Genomic DNA, 22,462 nt, shown 5'->3' with positions numbered 1-22,462 from the left:
AGATCAAAAGGGCTCTCTATACTAGCATTGATTTTTTATGGGTCGTTCCTCAAAATACAGATTTTGTTCCGTTTCGTTGTGTTTCGTTTCGTTTCGCCATGTTCCGTTCCGTTTCGTTTCGTTTCGCTCTGTTTCGTTTCGTTTCGCCGTGTTTCGTTTCGTTTCGCCATGTTTCGTTTCGTTTCGCTCTGTTTCGTTTCTGTTCCGTTTCTCACTTTACCGGGACCCCTTTATCTCCCCTGATTTACTGGAAGCAATGGATTCTGACGTGCCGTCCTGCTCTGGAGCCAAAAAACGTCGCAAATCAACAGATCAAATAGACGATCCTGTTTTTGTTGAATTCCACTCGAACGAACCATTGATGGCATTACTTAACAACAGTGTCTCGGCTTTAAAGAAAAGAAACGAGTTCTCTTTATGTATGCTTAAAATTTCCCATTGTAATGGAATGGCTCCAAAAAACTTCTCAAAAGCTTTTTGCCAAACAGAACGATATAAATGCACTGATGAAGCTTCTTCATCATCATCTACATTGAGCCCAAAGCATGTTATGTTGTTTTCCATGTCCAGTATCTTTTGTTACGGAGAAGAATTGTTGTGTAGTTTTCTGAAACCAAAAAGTGAGACTTGCCTTCCTCAAAGAAAAGGTGCAAAAATTGCATTATCAAAGCTTTTGTATTTTCTTTCAGAAGAAACTGGCGGTAAGATTTATAAAAATATTCTATGGGCATTACTGGTCCAAGACCAGTTACTATATGAAATTCTTTGTTTTTATCAAATATTTTTTTTCAGGAACATCTGTTGAAAATATTCTTTTAGCATAAACTGATAAAAGCGCAGTGTTCTCCCCAGGATTTTTGGATAGCACCATGGTAGCGCGTGACAAGTTCTATAAACGTGTTGACTTTTGTGACGCGTCGCATAGTTTTTTATGGTGTTTTATTCATAATATGGTTATACCCTTATGAAAGGTTAGTTTTTGCATTCTTTTAATTGTTTTCTTCTTAACCCTGTTCTAAGTTTGACATATTCTGATTAAATAATTGAAAAGCAATAAAGATTTAATATTATTTATTCAAGAATAATAAAACAAGATAAAATACATGTACATAACATATGACAAGCACTAAGGAAAGTTACTATTGTTTTCAAATTTGCAAGTGCTCACTGATTAAAATCTAATTATTCTTTACTTTCTATATAAAACATTTAGGCTTAAGAACTAAAGTTAAAACAATTTCATAAAGTCAATTTAAAGCAAATAAATAACCAGTAAATAAAATTATTTCATTTCACAAGAAGTTTTATTATTATTTAATTTCAATAAAAAAAATACTGGAAAGGCACTGGAAAGGTTTATATTAAAACTAAGAAAGGAAGGAAAGGATACCTTTTTCATCTTGGGTAATAATTTAAAAAAATACTTGAAAGATTTATATTAAAACTAAGAAGGAAGGGATGGATACCTTTCTTATCTTGGGTAATAATTAACCAGGGATTGGTCTTCTGTCAATCACTGTCTATACAAAGTTAATAACAATTCTAAATAACAAGGGATGTTGGTGTGGGGCTTATCGCGCCCTTTATTTTACAATTTTAGTTGGTTTTTCCGCTGGGCTCCAGTCATTATGAGTTTTGATTCCCCATTTTCGGTATCGTATCATATTTATGTCAAGTGAAGCTTTGACCACGTGCTTCATAAAGAATCAAAATATGTATGATCCTTAAAATATATTCTTAATCCAACAATAATTCATCTTAATCCAACAAGGTTATGTAATTGTATCACTTCCCCGTGGTGTGTACAACTGTCGGCACTGTTTGTGTACAAAGGTAAATTTGCCGGTGTCACTGGTCAATGCTTGGGTGGTGAGTGAAGCCATAAAATTATAATCTCCAGTCATAAATTAATCCAAAATCAATTAAAACACAAAGGAATTCTGTTACAAGCGATAATCAAGTGATTAAATCCAATCAACAAGTTTCATCGATCACCTGTTGTGCAGCTCAAATAACGCCCGGAATTTTAGACCGCGGATAAAATCCTACCGATTTAACGCTTTTTCGAATACAATGTCCTGAAAAATATAGCACCTCGGTCAAAAATTATAGCACCGCGGCAAGACCAATAGCACCGCGGCCCAGAAATATAGCACCGCGGGGCCGCGGTGCTTTAAGGCCTTGGGGAGAACACTGAAGCAGTTACCAAAAGTTATACTAAACACCATAATCTCGGGCTGCTTTCCATTATGAGGTTCCTACCGACTGTACCAGTCGAACCGGAAATGGAACACGAACCCTAGGTTTGGTTCAATTGGATTGTCTGTTGAGACGAACTAGAAGAACCAAAATAGTCCGCAGTAAATGGTTCAAACCCGGTACAAACCGCATAATGGAAAACACCCTCGGACTTTAAATCATTTTGTAAACCAGTGGACCATAAAATTGGGGTCAAAACTCTAATTTGGCATTAAAATACGGGACCTCACGGTTAATGACGCCATATTGGATAGGGGGCAAATTTTCATACTGGGGGTGAAAACGGTATGAAAAATAGGGGAAAACATCATGGAAACTGAACAGTTGCTTGGAAACACACATAGCTTTTCCCGTAGTTTCATACCATTTCCCCCTCCAGCCAGAAAATCTGCCCCCTATCCAATATGGCGTCATTAACCGTGAAGTCTCGTATTAGAAAGATCGTATATCATGATCATAGGAAACATGTGTAATAAGTGTCAAGTTGATTGGACCAACTTCATTCAAAACTACCTTGACCAAAAACTTTAACCTGACACAAGACAGACTATCATAGGTGGGGCATAACAATGAAAGTTGTGTGAAAGTGTGCTGACTTTTGCATAAAATTTTATGGTTACGAGGACCGGTTACTGTCCCTCAATCATACATGTATGACCATAAATTCACAATTAATATGAATATTCCTGTCATATGCATCTACAGCTGGAAGAGATATACCCAAACATGCCTGAGTACAATGTATGTCAATGAATTTTATAGCTATTCTTCCTTAAATCTGATCTGATCATGAACTGGTCCTTAAGACCATCAAAATACACTGTATTAAATAGGAGCATAGCATATGATTTTTATTTTTATGCCCCACCTACGATAGTAGAGGGGCATTATGTTTTCTGGTCTGTGCGTCCGTCAGTTCGTCCGTCTGTCCCGTGTCAGGTTAAAGTTTTTGGTCAAGGTAGTTTTTGATGAAGTTGGAAGTCCAATCAACTTGAAACTTAGTACACATGTTCCCTATGATATGATCTTTCTAATTTTAATGCCAAATTAGAGTTTTGACCCCAATTTCACGGTCCACTGAACATAGAAAATGATAGTGCAAGTGGGGCATCCGTGTACTATGGACACATTCTTGTTTTAAGCTGTTCACAATTTCACGAAACAAATTTGTTTTCTAGAAAAAACTTTGATATTTCTTGTTTAAAAACAGTAAGTTTTGAAACATCGAGGACATCGGGGGGTGGATGGAGGAATTTTCAAAAGGGGTGGGGGGTGCAAAACATATGTCCCGATACAAATGCATTGATCAGCCAAAATAAAGGGGGGTGCGCACCCCTGGAACCCTGCAGATAATAGCAGTATACCAAAGTTAACAAAAAAAGTAACAAAAAGATGGAATCGCTCTAATATACATGTTCACCCTAGGTTCTGTTCGTAGTAGGTTTGTTTGCCCATGGGTTCTGTTCATCCTGGGTTTGTTCGTGTTATATTTATTTTTCTTATGCAATGATTTTGATTGGATGACATGATGTGTAAAATTCTTTATCTCCCTTTCTGTTTTAACTAAGGAAGCCAACATTTTGAATTCCGGAACATATTGACATGTAATTTCTCCAATAATACATTGTAAGCCAAAAAAAAACCTCATATGATATTGCACCTATAACATATCCAAATATGTATGATATCACGTGACTTTGGTGCATTTCAAGCCGTCATCTTGTTCTAATATGTCCCATAGAAAATTCATCTATTTAAATCCAAATTTCTCATTATTCTGACCTGTTTTCTGACTTTTGCAGCTATTTCCTTAATATTCAAGTGTAATTCAATTTAGAAATTTTGGTCCTGACAGTTTCAGCTCAGGGCTATTCCAGAAAAAAATGTATGGGGGTGTTGGAAGGCACTTTTTGTCAGCACCCACCACCCAGACAATTGTAATTGACAATCATAGTGCATTAGAGTGTGAAAAGGTGTCCTGATACCCATCACCCATGTATTATTCATATAAAGTGACATCCAACCCCCCCATACATTTTTTTCTGGAATAGCCCTCACCCAAAGGGCCATGTGAGCTTATGCATTCGTGTAGTCCATTGTCCGTCGTCGTCGTAAACTATTTCAAAGATCTTCTCCTCTGAAACTACTGGGAAAAATACATGTACCTCTTAACTTTAACTTAATGGTCCTTATGGTATCTAGTTTATAAATTATGTCCGTTGTTTTGTTCCATTGACAAACATGGCGGCCATAGCTAGAACATAGGGGTCAAATGCATATTTTTGCTTATATTTTATCTCAAAAACTATAGCATTTAGACGGGGTAAAAATGTTCAATAGGTCAAGATCTATGACCCCTGAAATTTTCAGACAAATTGGACAATCCATTGTTGGATTGCCATAGGGGGGGCCTGGGGGGCCCGTCCCCCCCCTTTCATGGGAAAAATTTGGTTGATTATATAGGGAATCACTGAAGCATGACTGGAGCAGGCCCCTCTTAGGTCAGTTAATGGCCCCCCTTATGAAAAGTTCTGGATCCACTGGTTGCTGCCACTAAAATGGTAATTTTAAGGAAATTTTGCAGTTTTAGGTTATTTTCTTGAATATTATAATAGATAGAAAGAAAATGTAAATAGCAAAAATGTTAAGCAAAGTAAGATCTACAAATATGTTATTTATAATAACCAAAATTGTCAATTGACCCCTTAAGGAGTTATTGCCCTTTTAAAACAATTTTACACAATTTTGTCATATTTGCTAACATTCAAAAATCTTCTGCTCTGAAACTACTGGGCCAAATACTTTGAAATATTAACTTAATGTTCCTTAGGGTATTTTGTGTATAAATTGTATCCAAAATTTTGATCCGTCGACAAACATGGCTGCCATTGCTATAAATAGAACATAGGGGCAAATGCAGATTTTGGCCCATATCTCAGAAACTATAAGCATTTAGAGCAAATCTGACATGAGTTTAAATGTTCATTAGGTCAAGATCTATCACCCCTGAAATTTTCAGAAATAATTGGACAATTCATTGCTGGGTTGCTGCCACTAAAATGGTAATTTTAAGGAAATTTTGCAGTTTTAGATTATTATCTTGAATATTATGATAGATAGAGAGAAAGTGTAAATGGCAAAAATGTTCAGCAAAGTCAGATAGATCTACAAAAAAGTTAAATGACCAAAATTGTCAATTGATCTCTTAAAGAGTTATTGCCCTTTATAAAAGACAATTTAACACAATTTGCTAACATTTTATTATTTTAAAAATTTTCTGCTCTGAAATTTATTATTTGGCAAAATACTTTGAAACTTTTAATAACAGTCAGAGCTCAGACATAAATAAGTCTCAATCTGCTTTTGACATAAAGAAGTCAAAACATGTATTCATTAAGACTTATCTAAGTAAAAAATGACAGACTTGTTTAGGTCTATTTATGTTGATGAAAAGACTATCTTACTTGGTACACCACCTATGACAGCAAAAACTTCATGGTCTTGTCTGAGAGTTCACAAGGACTTGAGCTATCTATATTTAATTATATATCTAATTGAACATCATTACTAAACACAGATGTTTTACCTCATTAAGTGTGGTTCCAGGTGGTTGCATTGCAAGGTTAATTAACATTATCTCTGATTTTTTAGACTCATTCATATTTTTCTTTAGAAGACAAAGCATTGTCAGTCAATGATGTCATTATTTCATTTAGTTGCATGACCTTTTTATAAATATGCGTGGGTCTTGAAGTTAACCAATTTTGGAAACTTATCGACTTCAAGGAGTCCATATTTGCAATTTTTTATTCTGGTCAATTATTTCTTGATTAACAATATTTGACTTATTAAAGTCGTATTTTGTCTTGCATTAAAGGGAGACAAATCTTAAAACTTACAAATTTAGACCTCTATGTGTTAAAAGCAGATTCAGACTTATTTATGTCTGAGCTCTGACTGTTTTTAACTGAATGTTCCTTATGTTATTGAGTTTATGAACTATATCTAAAGTTTTGTTCATCAAAAAACATGGCTGCCATGTCTAAAAAAAGAACATAGGGTCAAATGCAGTTTTTATACGCCCGTCGTCTTTTAGACGGGACGTATTATGGTATACCGTTTTCCGTCCGTCTGTCCGTCTGTCCGTCCGTCCGTCCGTCTGTCCGTCCGTCCGTCCGTCCGTCCGTCTGTCCGTCCGTCGTCCACACTTCGGACAATAACTCAAAAACACTTTCACCAATTTCCATGGAACTTAAGTGAATTGTTTATATCTATTGACGTAAGCTCCCTTTCGTTTTTTTTTAATTTCAGATTTTAAGTTTGGGATTTATGGGGCTTTATTCATAAAAAAAGGGGGGATTTTCAACACTTCGGACAATAACTCAAAAAGGCTTTCACCAATGTCCATGAAACTTAAGTAAATTGTTTATATCTATTGACGTAAGCTCCCTTTCGTTTTTTTTTAATTTCAGATTTTAAGTTTTGGATTTATGGGGCTTTATTCATAAAAAAAGGGGGATTTTGAACACTAAGGACAATAACTCAAAAAGGCTTTCACCAATGTCCATGAAACTTTGGTGAATTGTTTATATCTATTGATGTAAGCTCCCTTTCAATTTTTATAAATTTCAGATTTTAAGTTTTGGATTTATGGGGCTTTATTCATAAAAAAAAGGGGGATTTTCAACACTTCGGACAATAACTCAAAAAGGCTTTCACCACTGTCCATGAAACTTTGTTGAATTGTTTATATCTATTGACGTAAGCTCCCTTTCGTTTTTTTTTAATTTCAGATTTTAAGTTTTGGATTTATGGGGCTTTATTCATAAAAAAAAAGGGGGATTTTCAACACTTCGGACAATAACTCAAAAAGGCTTTCACCAATGTCCATGAAACTTTGGTGAATTGTTTATATCTATTGATGTAAGCTCCCTTTCAATTTTTATGAATTTCAGATTTTACATTTCCGTGTTATGAATTTTTATGCTTAAAAAATGGGGGATTTTCCAATTTTGGGACAATAACTAACACTTTCACAAAATTTTATACAACTTTGTTTATATCTATTGACATAAGCTCCCTTTCCATTTTTATAAATTTAAGATTTTACGTTTTCTTAAGTAATGAATTTTTATACTTAAAAAAGGGGGATTTTATGAAACTTTGGTGAATATATTAATGTAACATCCCTTTTGATTTGTATATATATTTCTAGTTGATCATACAAATTCATTTAAAGCATAAAAGACAAGTTAAAAGAGCAACGGGCGTATCATGCGCTAAAGCGCAGCCCTTTATTGGGAAAAGGCAGCGTTCATGCTGGCTGTCTCCTTATGTGGTTGCACGGATCATGTTCCCTCATTTACCGTATCTGTTCCGTACTTTACAATATATCTAGTGCAGGTCAAACAGATCATATATATCATATTTACGGTTACCTGACAACTTTCATTATAATGCATGCCCTACACGATTTTGAACCTTTATCCCGATTACTGAATCATGATCATAAAAATAGCCCCAAAGTACGATTTTAATCAAATAATCAAATAATTTTTAACCCGTTCATGGTAAAATTCTTCTAAACTGATTAACCAATCAAAATCGGGATTAACTGTAACACACAGCTGATCAATCAAAAGCAAAAAAGCTAATACAATCGTGAATCAAAAGATTGAATGGGATTTTGAAATGAATCTTTTGTCAGAACTCAGAATTGTATAAATTGTACGTCATACTGTTGAACTATTTTCAACTTGCAAATTCGGTATTATCTTTAACATGTTTTCAGCAGCTGAAGCTAAAACAATCGTGAATCGAAGGAATGGACCATTGAATGTGAATTACAAGTGAATCGAAAGAATGAACCATTGAATGAGATTTTGAAATTAATTTTTTGTCAGCAAGCAGAATTGTATAAATCGTTATACAGTTGAACAGGCCCTGTGCCGTATTTGATTGACATACGTTGTTAAATTCACTTCATTGGGGAACTGATTAGATTTTGCAGAATGTAATACAGTCGGAAAGCAAGTCCTTAGAAACGTCCGTTGTTGCTACTTTCATAAGACAACAATGAATCGCATGGATAAGCCCGCCATTCTGATATTACGTTAATTTCACAGAAAAAAATATTTGGCGGTAAAATTGGATTTTTTTCATTTTTTTTGTTATACGACCGCCAAAATTTTAATTTTTTGGTCGTATATTGGTATCACATTGGCGTTGGCGTCGTCGTCGTCCGAATACTTTTGGTTTTCGCACTATAACTTTAGTTTAAGTAAATAGAAATCTATGAAATTTAAATACAAGGTTTATGACCATCGAAGGCAGGTTGGGATTGATTTTGTAAGTTTTGGTCCCAACAGTTTAGGAATTAGGGGCCAAAAAGGCCCCAAATAAGCATTTTCTTGGTTTTCGCATTATAACTTTAGTTTAAGTAAATAGAAATCTATGAAATTTTGACACAAGGTTTATGACCACAAAAGGCAGGTTGGGATTGATTTTGGGAGTTTTGGTTCTAACTGTTTAGGAATTAGGGGCCAAAAAGGGCCCAAATAAGCATTATTCTTTGTTTTTGCGCAATAATTTTAGTATAAGTGAATAGAAATCAAGGAATTTAAACACAAGGATTTTGACCATAAAAGGAAGGTTGGGATTGATTTTGGGAGTTTTCGTCTCAACAGTTTGGGAATAAGGGGCCCAAAGAGTCCAAAACTAAACTTTGTTTGATTTCATCAAAAATTGAATAATTGGGGTTCTTTGATATGCCGAATCTAACTGTGTATGTAGATTCTTTATTTTTGGTCCCGTTTTCAAATTGGTCTACATTAAGCACCAAAGGGTCCAAAATTAAACTTAGTTTGATTTTAACAAAAATTGAATCCTTGGGGTTCTTTGATATGCTGAATCTAAAAATGTACATAGATTTTTGATTATTGACCCGGTTTTCAAGTTGGTCCAAATCATGGTCCAAAATTAAATTTTGTTTGATTTCATCAAAAATTGAATAATTGGGGTTCTTTGATATGCCAAATCTAACTGTGTATGTAGATTCTTTATTTTTGGTCCTGTTTTCAAATTGGTCTACATTAAAGTCCAAAGGGTCCAACATTAAACTAAGTTTGATTTTAACAAAAATTGAATTCTTGGAGTTGTTTGATATGCTGAATCTGAACATGTACTTAGAGTTTTTATTATTGGTCCAGTTTTCAAGTTGGTCCAAATTGCGGTCCAAAATTAAAAGTTGTATGATTTCAGCAAAAATTGAGTCCTAGTTGTTCTTTGATACGCTAAATCTTAACATGTACTTAGATTTTTAATTGTGGGTTGACTTTTCAAGTTGGTCCAAATTGTGGTCCAAAATTATACTAAATGTTTTGTATCAACTAAAATTGAATCCTTGGATATTGGAATACTTCAAAAGGTATTGGTGTTCTTTAATATAGTAAATCTAATCAATATTTAAATTTTAAATATATTGGAAATTTACCAGAGGTGTTAAAAGGATAAATTTGATATAATTTTGTGTATTGACTTTAATCCGGACACTTATTATCTTAGCAGCCTCCTCAGTCAAATAGATAGATAAGAAAGAAAATTTAATTGCCATTTTATATACATATAATTGATTGTAATGATTACTGTTTGTTTGTTCTTTGTGTATGTGTTGATGACAATCCAGATTTGGATTTTTATATCAATAAAATCTTATCTTATCTTATCTAAATGAACTCTAAAGAACTGTCAAAGTAATTGTTTAGTGGTGTTTATCTATGGACATAAAGTCAAGTTATAAAGTTTTCTCTGCAGAACACTTAAAGATTCTGATTAACTTAATCTGTTTCATATTCAAAGATAAAGACTTGTTTAATGTATATTCTGGTCAGTTTTAAGGTTGTTGCTGGATGTGAAAAGTTGGTTACATGTTTGCAATATATAAATATTGTATATGAACTTGATGTTGTATTTTTTTGGAAAAAAATTTATGGGGTCAAATTTTTTAGGGGGGGGGGGGGGGTTTCAATTTTAGGATTTCTCACAATTTTTTTGCTATTTCTTTGTCTAAACATATTTACTAAGTATTGCACAACAGCACAGTGTATTGCGCAACAGCAAATTGTATTGCACAACAGCATGAAATCTTCAATTGAAAATAAATTCAAATCATTTAACCAATTTCAAGTTCTTTAACTACATTTATTCTGTGACAGAAAACTATCATGTGTCAAATATTTAATTAAAATCCAAATTCAGCCTCTATCAAGCTTGAATATTGTGTCCTTATTTGCCCAAACTGATCAGGATTGGACCTCTGCGGTCGTATCAAGCTGCGCTCGGCGAAGAACATTTTTTTGTTTGCGTCAAAGAAAATATTTCAAATCTGATTAAATATCAGATGTCTCCCGCTATATAGACCCTTTAGAAACCCCTTAATAAACAGAATTCCATAGGAAAGACATTCTATGACATTGTAGTTTTTAGTCTCCCACATTGATGTCAACAAGTTGATGTTCTGAAGTCACAAGTGTGTATCAGTACACATGCAAGATTTTAAAATATAAGTGTATGTCATCACAGTTTTTTTTGAAATATTATGGCAATTGTTCAGCAGGGAGTTTATATTGTGGATTTATTCTCCTTGAAAAAAATTGAAGCAAAGGTAAGACATTTTAAATATATCTTAGAACTTGTACTTTTATATGGCCCTTAAATTAAAAAGAATCTAAAAATGTACGAGCCAGTTAATTTTACAAAAGAATCTTTCAATGAAGATTGTTCAAATGTAAGCACGAATCATTTGATTTTCGGGGGTGGGGGGGATGGGGGGATGGGGGGGGGGGGTGGGGGGTGGGGGGGGGGGGGGTGGCAGGGGATTTTATATCAAGACAGGTTTTTTTTAACCATGCAAACCAAGCAAGATTTTTTTTGTCTCGCCTGCGACTTTTGTCCCAAAAAGCGAGACTTAGGGATAGTGTTAAGGCGAAGGCGATGGCGGCATTAGCTCTTGACTAAAAGCTTAATATTTCAGAAGGTAGAAGACCTGGATACTTCATACTTTGTATATAGATGCCTCATGTTACGAACTGTCCGTCTGTCATATGACCATTGGCCTAATTGACCTCATTTTCATGGTTCAGTGACTACTTGAAAAAAAAGTTAAAAATTTTTGCAATGTTAATTTCTCACTTATTATAAGTAATAGGATAACTATATTTGGTGTGTGCGTACCTTGCAAGGTTCTCATGTCTGTCAGTCAGTTTTCACTTGACCTCGACCTCATTTCATGGATCAGTGAACAAGGTTAAGTTTACAGGGTTAAGTCCATATCTCAGAAACTATAAGCAATAGGTCTTGTATATTTGGTGTGTGGAATGATTGTAAGGTGTACATGTCCAACTGGCAGGTGTCATCTGACCTTGACCTCATTTTCATGGTTTAGTGGTCAAAGTTAAATTTTTGTGTTTTGGTCTATTTTGCAGATACTATTAGCATTTAGTCAATTATATTTGGTGTATGGAATGATTGTAAGGTGTACATGTCCAACTGACAGGTGTCATCTGACCTTGACCTCATTTTCATGGTTCAGTGGTCAAAGTTAAATTTTTGTGTTTTGGTCTATTTCTCAGATACTATTAGCATCCAGTCAATTGTATTTGGTGTATGGAATGTTTGTAAGGTGTACATGTCTGTCTGGCAATAATCATCTGACCTTGACCTCATTTTTATGGTTCATTGGTCAAAGTTAAATTTTGCAATTTGGTCTATTTCTCAGATACTATAAGCATCAAGTTGATTATATTTGGTAAATAGAATGTTTTTAGGGTGTACAAGTCTGTCTTGCAATAATCATCTGACCTTGACCTCATTTGCATGGTTCATTGGTGAATGTAAAATCATCAATGATTTGGTCTTTTTTCAGATACTATAGGGATAGTAGAACTATATTTGGTGTAGGGAATAATTGTAAGGTGTTTACATGTCTGTTTAGTAGATGTTAGTTGATCTTGACCTAATTTCATGGTTCATTGGTCAAGGTTATTTTTTTTATGAGATTTATTCGGAGATACTTTTAGCAATAGGTAAACTAGATTTGTTGTATGGAATGAGTGTATGAACTACATTTATGTCTGAAAGGGTTTATCTCACCTTCATTTCAAGTACAGTTAATTTAATGTAATGCTTTTGGTATACAATGCTTTTTTATACTTTCAACATAAATTATATTATGAACACTAGAACAGGCGAGACATTTCAGTGTGTCCACTCTTGTTTAGTCAATCCAAAGCAAGATATTTTGTTTTCACATCATACTTGCTGCAGATCAAGCCAGAAAATATTTTTTAGCATCTGAATACATTCGGCAAAATTATAATTTTTCAACAAAATAGATTTCAATGAATTTGAATCTAAAGTTTTCTTTTCTAACATTTCACTCATATTACCTGTTAATCATCTTTTTTAGCTCACCTTTCCTAAAAGGAATGTGAGCTTTTCTCATCACTTGGGGTCCGTTGTCGTCTGTCGTCGTTAACAATTTTTTAAACATCTTCTTCTCTGAAACTTACTAAATGGAATTGAATGAAACTTAGCATGATTGTTCCTTAGGGTATCCTGCACAAAGTGTGTGCTTCGATTTTTGATCCATCGAAAAACATGGCCGCCATTACTAAAAATAGAACATAGGGGTCAAACAACAGTTTTCCCAAATATCTCAAAAATCCTTAGGTTAAGGCAAATTCTGTCAGGTTGAAAGTGTTTACCATAATGAGAGCTACCTCAGTGCAGATTTTCCTGAAAATCTGTTAACTGATAATTGAGTTAGTGCCCTTTTTAGCTCACCTTTCCTAAAAGGAAATGTGAGCTTTTGCCATCACTTGGCGTCTGTCGTTGTCGTCGTCCGTCCGTCTGTCTGTCTGTCCAGTGTAAACTATTTCAAAGATCTTCTCCTCTGAAACTACTGAACCAATTCCAACCAAACTTAAGCTGAATGATCCTTAGGGTATCTTGATTTAAAGTTTATGTTTTATTTTCTGTTTCATCAAAAAACATGGCCACCATGGCTTAAAATAGAACATAGGGGTAAAATGCAGTTTTTGGCTTATATCTCAAAAACTAAAGCATTTAGAGCAAATCTGACATGGGATGAATTTGTTCATCAGGTCAAGATCTATCAGCCCTGAAATTTTCAAAGGAATCAAACAACCCATTGTTGGGTTGCTGCCACTTAATTGGTTATTTTAAGGAAATTTTGCAGTTTTTGGTCATTATCTTGAATATTATTATAGATAAAGAGAAACTGTAAACAGCAAAAATGTTTAGCAAAGTAAGATCTACAAATAAGTAAATAAGACCAAAATTGTCAATTGACCCCTTAAGGAGTTATTGTCCTTTAATTACAAATTTACACAATTTGTTCATCATATTTGCTAACTTTAAAAAATCTTCTTCTCTGAAACTATTGAACCAATTTCAACCAAACTTAAGGTAAATGATCATTAGGGTGTCTTGAATAAAGTTTTTGTTTTATTTTCTGTTTCCTACAAAAAGATGGCCGTCATGGCTAAAAATATAACATGGGGGTAAAATGCAGTTTTTGGCTTATATCTCAAAACGTTAAGCATTTAGAGCAAAACTGATATAGGTGAATTTGTTCTTAAGGTCAAGATCTATCAGCCCTGAAATTTTCAGAGGAATCAAACAACCCATTGTTGGGTTGCTGCCACTTAATTGGTAATTTTAAGGAAATTTTGCAGTTTTTGGTCGTTATCTTGAATATTATTATAGATAAAGAGAAACTGTAAGCAGCAGAATTGTTAAGCAAAGTAAGATCTACAAATAAGTCAATAATACCAAAATTGTCAATTGACCTTTTAAGGAGTTATTGCCCTTTGAAGATATTTAACTCAATTTCTTTTACTTGTAAGCTTACTTAAAAAAAAAACTTCTCCTTTGAAACTGCGGCATAAATTTCAGCCAAACTCAGGCTGAATGAGTTTCAGAGTATAAATTTAGTATAAATTTTATATTTCCTTGTACATTGTTTGGCTAAAATAGAACATAGGGGTAAAATGCAATTATTTGCTTTTGAAGAAGATATGAACAGATTCAAGAATATTTATATAAATTGAAAAGCCAAAATAATCATTGATGAAAGATTTAAGGGGGTACCCTACACTATACCCCAAAAAAAAGCTGTTGTTTAATTTTAATTCTTTTTATATCATTGATAGATTACTCCTAGTTGAACATTATGTAAAAATTTTAAGAGATTTGAACCAACGGAAAAAAAGTTATGGTTACCCAAATATGGCATGGGCTACATGCAAATTTCAGCAAAATTTGGAAGTTCCAGAAATATGGGTATAGGGGTATATATGTTATTATTTTTTTTAATTTATCCTAAATTGACAATAGCATAGTTAAAAGTGATAACTAGGACAATTTTTAATTGATTGGTACTGTTTTTTTTGTATTTTTTTTATTTTGAATTTAAATTTTAGTCTAGGATAAATAGGGGGGTCTGAGACTTAGGGACCAAAAATTACTATGATTGGTCAAATATTTAGGAAAAAAAATATCAATTAAAAAAAAATGTGTCGTTTATTTTTTGTAAAAAACTAATCATTTGTTGTGCTATATAAGTCTATTATTCTTGCAAAAATTTTAAACAATTGAACCTACAGATTTTTTTTTTATTCAATTTTTAAATATACCTCCACCCTCAATAAATAAGAGCAAGTTCCACTCAGATAGTACATATGGGCCATAATTTTTTTCATCTTTTGAACCAGGTCTTAGATATTGAGTTTAAGTGTCTTGTACCCTGATGACCTGAATGTGACCTTGAATTTGACCTCAAGGTCAACTTATTGTATTTTTTCGCAAGAAACACCACCAGGCCATAAATTTTGGTCTGTTGACATAGACCTTACATCTGTGGCATGTTGATGTATCATTATGAGAATGTGTGCCCTGGTGATTTTTTACATGTACCATGTATATCAAACTTGGGTCCATTTAAGGTGGTAATGGGTGGACGCCCCCCCCCCCCCCCCCCCCCCCTCTTAAAAACAAAAACACATTACATGAGTGCATTTTACAATTATTTTATGTTTTTAGCAAAAAAAGTCCAAAAAAATTTCTGCATTACAATTTGATCCTCTTTCAAAAATCCTGCAAAGGTACCTGTTACACTTATATTTCAGTTTAAAGTGTTCAGATCAGGCAGTTATGTTTATGAAGTCATCAGTTTTATGTACAAATGCATTAATAAAAGTAAAGAACTGACTATCTTAATCTTCATTTGGCTTTGCTTCTAAGTACTTTTATAGTTTATCATAGAAGAGATCATTATAATGATAAAATCATAACCATAAACAGGTTAACTTTACCCAGGGGTAGGTGATTTATCCCTTTTTTTTGCCCCCTTGGGCCTCAAGTTTGCTGAATAATTCTTTTATTACAGAAAATATTGAATTCCAAGCCTGTGTTTAGGTGAGAGAACACTACAATGCAATTATACTAGTATATTTTTGGTTGTCCAACATTATATAATTATTTATTTGAAAGAAAAATCACAAGGCAATAAATGCTTTTGTTAAGGCTTACCTGAGGTTTTGGACTGGACAGAGTACAAATTTGTCTATGAAACACAATAGGTTCAACAGGTAGTGAAAAGTAAATATGAGCCATTTTGTACTTAATATATATATGTGAAGATCATAAATACAAATTTATGAAAATGCTAATGCCGGTTATTAGCCCATGTGAACTGTCCTAATTAGATACATGTTTCAAGAAAAAAAAATGAATTTATATATCTCTTACACTTGTAACTGGAGTAATTGACAGCAAAGGCAGTTGGATCCCCCCCCCCCCTTTTTTTTTGGACGATGAATGCATTTATATCGAGACAAATATTATTTAGACCCCCTTATAAAATGGGTGGATCTGCCCCTGCCAACAATAACATGATAAATATAAATTTCAAGGAAATCATTACATGCATGCTAGAGTTATCATATAATTCATTAGTGTTCAACATGTTAAAAAAGCTTTATTCAAATGGTAAATTCTAAAAGGACATGACCAGGCTGGAAAATATTTTTAATAGAAAGGGAACTTTTTCACCCTGATTAAAAAAATAGCAAAGTAACCAAACACATAATTTTTTATTTTTTTTAGGCCAAAGTATAAATTTATGAATTCAAAATCTTAATCAATCAACAAGATACGTGTACATGTATATATAGGCAAATCCATCTATATACCATGTATACATGTACATATTGTATGACATATTTTGTGCATGGCAGCAAATAATATAAATTGTCTTTTTACATATTTACATGTATATACATCTAGAAATGAACATGCTAGTTCCTATGTTGTACTGTTACACCACTGTCCCAGGATAGGGGGAGGGTCTGGATACCACTAACATGTTTAACACTGCCACATGGTGTATGTATGTGCCTGTACCACATCAGGAGCATTTCATTCAGTGGTTGTCATTTGTTGCTGTGTTACTTAGTAGTTTTACTTTAATTTATTTGTACAATAATTAGGCCATTAGTTTTCTCGCTTGAAATTGTTTTACATTTGTCTTTGTCAGGGCCTTTAATAGCTGACTATGCGATATGGGCTTTGCTCATTGTTGAAATCCATATGGTGACCTATAGTTGTTAATTTCTGTGTCATTTGGTCACCATCTCTTGTAAAGACTTGTCTCATTGGCAATCAACCACAATTTCTTTTTTATATTTTAAATGTATTAAAATAAAAAGCAATCACATTTTATAAGCCTAAAACAGTGGGCAGGATTTAATGTGCAAATATGTGGGATGTGAACAGGTATTAATGGAAGCAAATAAAATCAATAACTCATCAACCTGCAGTGCAGCAACTAAATGATAAAAAATCTTCATGACCCTGTCCAAAAAAAAATGCCCTGAACCTTAATGTAAACATGAACTGTCACATGCCATGGTTAAAACACTATTAAATTCATAAGTTGCAAGTATCTACACAATTAGTAAGAGGCATGTTTTTGTCCATAATGGGTCAGCCTGGCCTTTTTTATGTTGTTGTTGTTTTTTTTGTGGGGGGGGGGGGTGTCACTGACACTGAGCAACAGTTTTTGCTCAGAAGTTATTTAAGCTTGCCATGCTGCAAGGGTTTAAAAGACACATTCACCCTGTTGATCTAAAGTGCACAGTTGTTAAAAATAACTAGAGACCATGTAAAAACACTGACCTTCATCTCTTTTGGACTTTTCACCCTGAGGCTGTTGTTTACAAACAAGTTTTTGTATGTCTTTATCCGAAAAATAATGTGTGAACTGCTTCACAAGCTACCAAAATGAAGATCGATATATATAGCTTTCGATCTGCATTATGGTATTCACGAAAAGTAGTCCACTGTTTACGTCTGAAGCAGTTTGCCCTTGGCAACATGTGATCCTCAAAAACAACAACTTCACAAGTTTTACCTTTCTAAAAAGGTAGTAAATGCTTCGTAGTATCATAAATTACGTGTTCTAGTGTGTTTTTAATTTTATGTTTATATATTTTTACAGAGAATATTGATTATTTATTTCATTTCAGAGTCATTTAATGCGTGTAATCTATAATTGTTATCTTTTAGGGGGGGGGGGGTACTTTTAAGATTATCTTTATCAATATGACAGAGCACCCGTACAAATTTAAATTTAAACAAAATACGAGTCTAAATTGATATCAGTTAAACACGAAATTACATAAAGGTTGCATATGAAATTCATTCAATATTTATCAGACCAGAGAAAACGTATTCAGTATATATAACACTTCTATTTATATCTCACTCATATTCATTTGGACTAATGACATCTGTATTCGCAAAGTTCGAATTTATCAGGTAAACGTAATACCTATAAGTTTATTTGGCGTTCCATAAAAAATTTTGATAGTTCACCTATGTTTGCGTTCCATATATATATGTTTATTCTATTTATATCTCATACAGATACAATTTTATAAACATTGAATCTTGAAATAAATCGTGTATATTGCTGATTAACAAAGCAAAGGGTCGTGTATTAACAATATTTATTTAAATATTGAATTTTAGCAATTCATATATATGCATCATAATCATTTAAATGCGTACACGATTTACCAACTGTTGATCGGGACTATAAATACACATATTATTTTTTCCGGCATTTGATGCTTCTCCTCGCACGAGAAAATCCACAATTCTTTTTCTTAATCTAGCCAATGGCTGTTGCTGTATCTCGGCCACATCAAAAGGCAACCAATCAGAATGCATGTGTGATACATTATAATTTCAAGATGGCGTGGATATCACTCGAAAATCAGTTGATCTGGGTCTCAAAATTCTTGCATATTGCAATATGATTTAAAAACGCTTCAGTGAAACAGATCATAAAACAGATTATGGGAAGAGTTATCTTTCTTAGGTGTTGGGTACCCCCTTAAGCAAATAATTTAAGGTGAGCGATTCAGGCTCTTGAGAGCCTCTTGTTTGACATTTTTGGCCATTTTTGATATTATTATTTCAAAAATCTTCTTCTCTGAAACAACTTTTCAAAATCAAATGAAACTTGGTAAGGTTGTACATTAGGGTATCCTGCAAAAAGTTTATGCTTGGATTTTTGATTTGTCGAAAAACATGTCCGCCATTAATAAAAATAGAACATATAGGGGTCAAAATGCTGTTTTTGCTATTTTTTCCTGAATAATAGAAGAAAATGAAGATGAAAGCTACTTTGAAAGGTAAACATGGTATCCTGAGTTGAATGGTGATGGTGAAAATTTGTTTTGGGCAGCCATTTTCCCGCCAATTTTCACAATTGCTCGGATTTGAATGATATTTGGTTAATATAGTAAACATGGTATCCTGAGTTGGATGGTGATGATGAAGTGGCCATTTTTTAAATGGCTGCCATTTTCCGGCCAATGTTTACACTTGCTCAGATTTCAACAATATTTGTTTTTTAAAGTAAACATGATATCCTTAGTTGAATGCTGATGATGAGAATGTTGAATAACCATGATTAAACTTCTTAATATGTTTTAGCTCAATTTACAACAAACATTAATATATTAATTTAGTTTAAAGGTCATTGTTTACCAGGTGAGCGATTCAGGCTCTTGAGAGCCTCTTGTTTAATATTAGTGTAAAAACATGTAGTAAGTTGCATTTCACATCACATGGAATGTATTTCACATCACATGTAATGTCATATGCATAAAAAACAATTTGCATATACATATAAGATTTAATTAACAAATGATAAGTGTAAATTATTTTAAATTTTTACTTGTTTTAAAATTTGTGACCTAATATTAATCAGCTTTTGTATAATATACTTTATTTGCAATCATTCAAATATAATAGCTGCACTATTTCAGTAACCTGAACGATTAAATTTTATAAATCTATAAGGATTTTTTTTTTTATTTGTCAAAAGTTATCATCTTTTTCTGCAAATGATTTTTAAAAAATGCAATTTTTAATTTTGAGTTCATTTTTTCTCAAACTTCTTTTTTTTACACCTTTAATATCAAACTCTGAGCTGAGTGAGAAGTTAAAGTTTCACATATTTTTTTAAATTCAATGATTTTTAAAAGAGTTCATGATTAATTTATGAACTTTTTGATATCATAAACTGACTTTATTCAGAAAATGATTATGACAAAGTTAAGGAAATTACTTTAATCTTTTTATTTGTTGTTGAAAATTATCATATCAGTCAATGTTTACAGTAGAAAATTGAGAATGAGTCCCATCCATGTTGTTTTGTTGTTGAAAATCATAAAATTTGTTAAAAAAAGGGGGGGGAATGTAAAAAAAAAAAGAATTAAAAGCCAACAAATAATGTGATAAAGATATAACATTACCAATATGGATTTATTTATATTATATCACATCACGTAGCCGGTAGTGTGCTTAAAACATGACAATAATCAAAGTTTTATCAAAATTTTGACAAAGATTGTACTGTCAACAAAGGGAGATTACTCGTAATTTACCTATCGAGAACGCTTCGTCAGAAATTTGACACATCGAAGTGGCACATTTCCGTCTCCCGAAATTCGAAGTGGCACAAATTTGATATGATGTAGTCCAAGTCATGCCTCAATACATATTTTAAATTCAGCATAGGTTTTGGAGAAGTTAAGAAAGAAATTTTTGTTTAAATTTTCAAATCACAGCGGTTTTCGATGACCACCTCAAGTTTGAAGACGTAATATGAGAATTTAAAGTAGTTTATTACAAAAATGAGGTGATAGAAATATTATTAGCTCACCTTTCCTAAAAGGAAATGTGAGCTTTTGCCATCACTTGGCGTCGGTCGTCGTCTGTCGTCGTCGTAAACTATTTCAAAGATCTTCTCCTCAGAAACTAGTGAACCAATTACAACCAAACTTTAGCTGAATGATCCTTAGGGTATTTAAAATAAAGTTTGTGTTTTATTTTCCATTTTGTCAAAAAACATGGCCGCCATGGCTAAAAATAGAACATAGGGGTAAAATGCAGTTTTGGGCTTATATCTCAAAAACTAAAGCATTTAGAGCAAATCTGACATGGGGGTAAAAATGTTCATTAGGTCAAGATCTATCAGCCCTGAAATTTTCAGATGAATCAAACAACCCATTGTTGGGTTGCTGCCACTTAATTGGTAATTTTAAGGAAATTTTGCAGTTTTTGGTCATTATCTTAAATATTATTATAGATAAAGAAAAACTGTAAACAGCAAAAATGATCAGCAAAGTAAAATCTACAAATAAGTTAATATGACCAAAATTGTCAATTGACCCCTTAAGGAGTTATTGTCCTTTAATGTCAATTTTTCACAATTTGTTCATCATATTTGCTAACTTAAAAAATCTTCTCCTCTGAAACTACTCAACCAAATTCAACCAAACTTCAACTGAATGATCAGTAGGGTATATAAGTTTGTGTTTTATTTTTTATTTCGTCAAAAAGCATGGCCGTCATGGCTAAAAATAGAACACAGGGTAAAATGCAGTTTTTGGCTTATATCTCAAAAACTCCAGCATTTAGAGCAAATAAGACAAGAAGTAAGTAGTAATTAGGTCAAGGTCTACCTGTCTTGAAATTTTTAGCGGAATTGGGTAACTGGTTTTTCAGTTATTGCCCCTGAATTGATGATTTTAAAGAAATTTTGCAGTTTTTGGTTATTATCTTAAATATTATTATAGATACAGATAAACTGTAAACAGCAAAAATGTTAAGCAAAGTAAGATCTACAAATAAGTCAATATGACCAAAATTGTCAATTGACCCCTTAAGGAGTAATTGCTCTTTAAAGACATTTTTCAGAATTTGTTCATCATGTTGACTTACTTTAACCCTTTAGCCCCCAATCCCGCCTGTAGTCGTGATGGCAACAGTCATTCAGTTATGGTCAATATGGCCCTCCATAATTTATCAGGAAATGACCCTGCTGAACTGTGTTGATGGCAGGGTGTTCAATCTTGTAATTCATAGTCCATTAACTGTTTTCAGATGTGTTGTTAAAAAAATATGACAACTTTAATGCCCTCCTAGGAGTCAAAAATCGGAAAACTGTAAAAAGTAGCCAAAATCAGGTGGGGGTGGGTGTCTTTTGATGACCACCCAGTGAATGGTATTGGCCACAGGTATTAACTATTACCCTTAATACATGCATGGGTAGTTGAGGAACACAAAGAGGTAGCAAATAGCCCCAACAAAGCTGTTCTGTAAAAATTAGGGCACTGTTTAGTCAGAAATGTGTAAAAATTGACATTTTGGCAGACCTGGCTTGTCAATAATGATTCCCCAGCAAAACAATCAAGTCAAATTTACTTCCAATCAGCATGGATGGTTAGCAGTTACTACAAGGTAATAGTTGAATGACCAAAAAACACATTTGTGTCCATGTTCACCTCTCAAGGTCATTTCAAAATCGGAAAATAGGCTGAGAATTACCATTTTTCAGCTGGGGTGGCTTCAATACAGCCAGAAAATATACCAACTCCCACCCCCTCCCTCCCATGCCGTCCGCCCCCAAAAATCAATACTTAGTTTTACAGATCAGCATCAGTTGCAGCATCAGGGTTCAACTAATTTGCATATAATTTGCATAAGTTTGCAAATTTTTGAAAATGCTTGATTTTCCAAAAATCTCTTGGGGTCGAATGAGTTA

The 22,462-nt window shown here is 33.3% G+C and overlaps 1 protein-coding gene across 1 annotated transcript in view; it reads left to right on the top strand.

Annotated features, from left to right (window-relative positions):
- The first annotated feature begins 209 nt into the window (after positions 1–209).
- Positions 210–22,462, top strand: part of LOC139486190 (uncharacterized) — a 40,330-nt gene continuing 18,077 nt past the window's right edge. Inside the window, exon 1 of the mRNA XM_071270981.1 lies at positions 210–701. Within this exon, the coding sequence (XP_071127082.1) occupies positions 257–701 (445 nt within the window). The 5' untranslated portion in view covers positions 210–256. The remainder of the gene's footprint in view (positions 702–22,462) is intronic.

This window comes from Mytilus edulis, chromosome 8, assembly GCF_963676685.1.
Source record: "Mytilus edulis chromosome 8, xbMytEdul2.2, whole genome shotgun sequence".
NCBI classification, from domain to species: Eukaryota; Metazoa; Mollusca; class Bivalvia; order Mytilida; family Mytilidae; genus Mytilus; species Mytilus edulis.
This window is presented reverse-complemented; position numbering and strand designations above follow the sequence as displayed.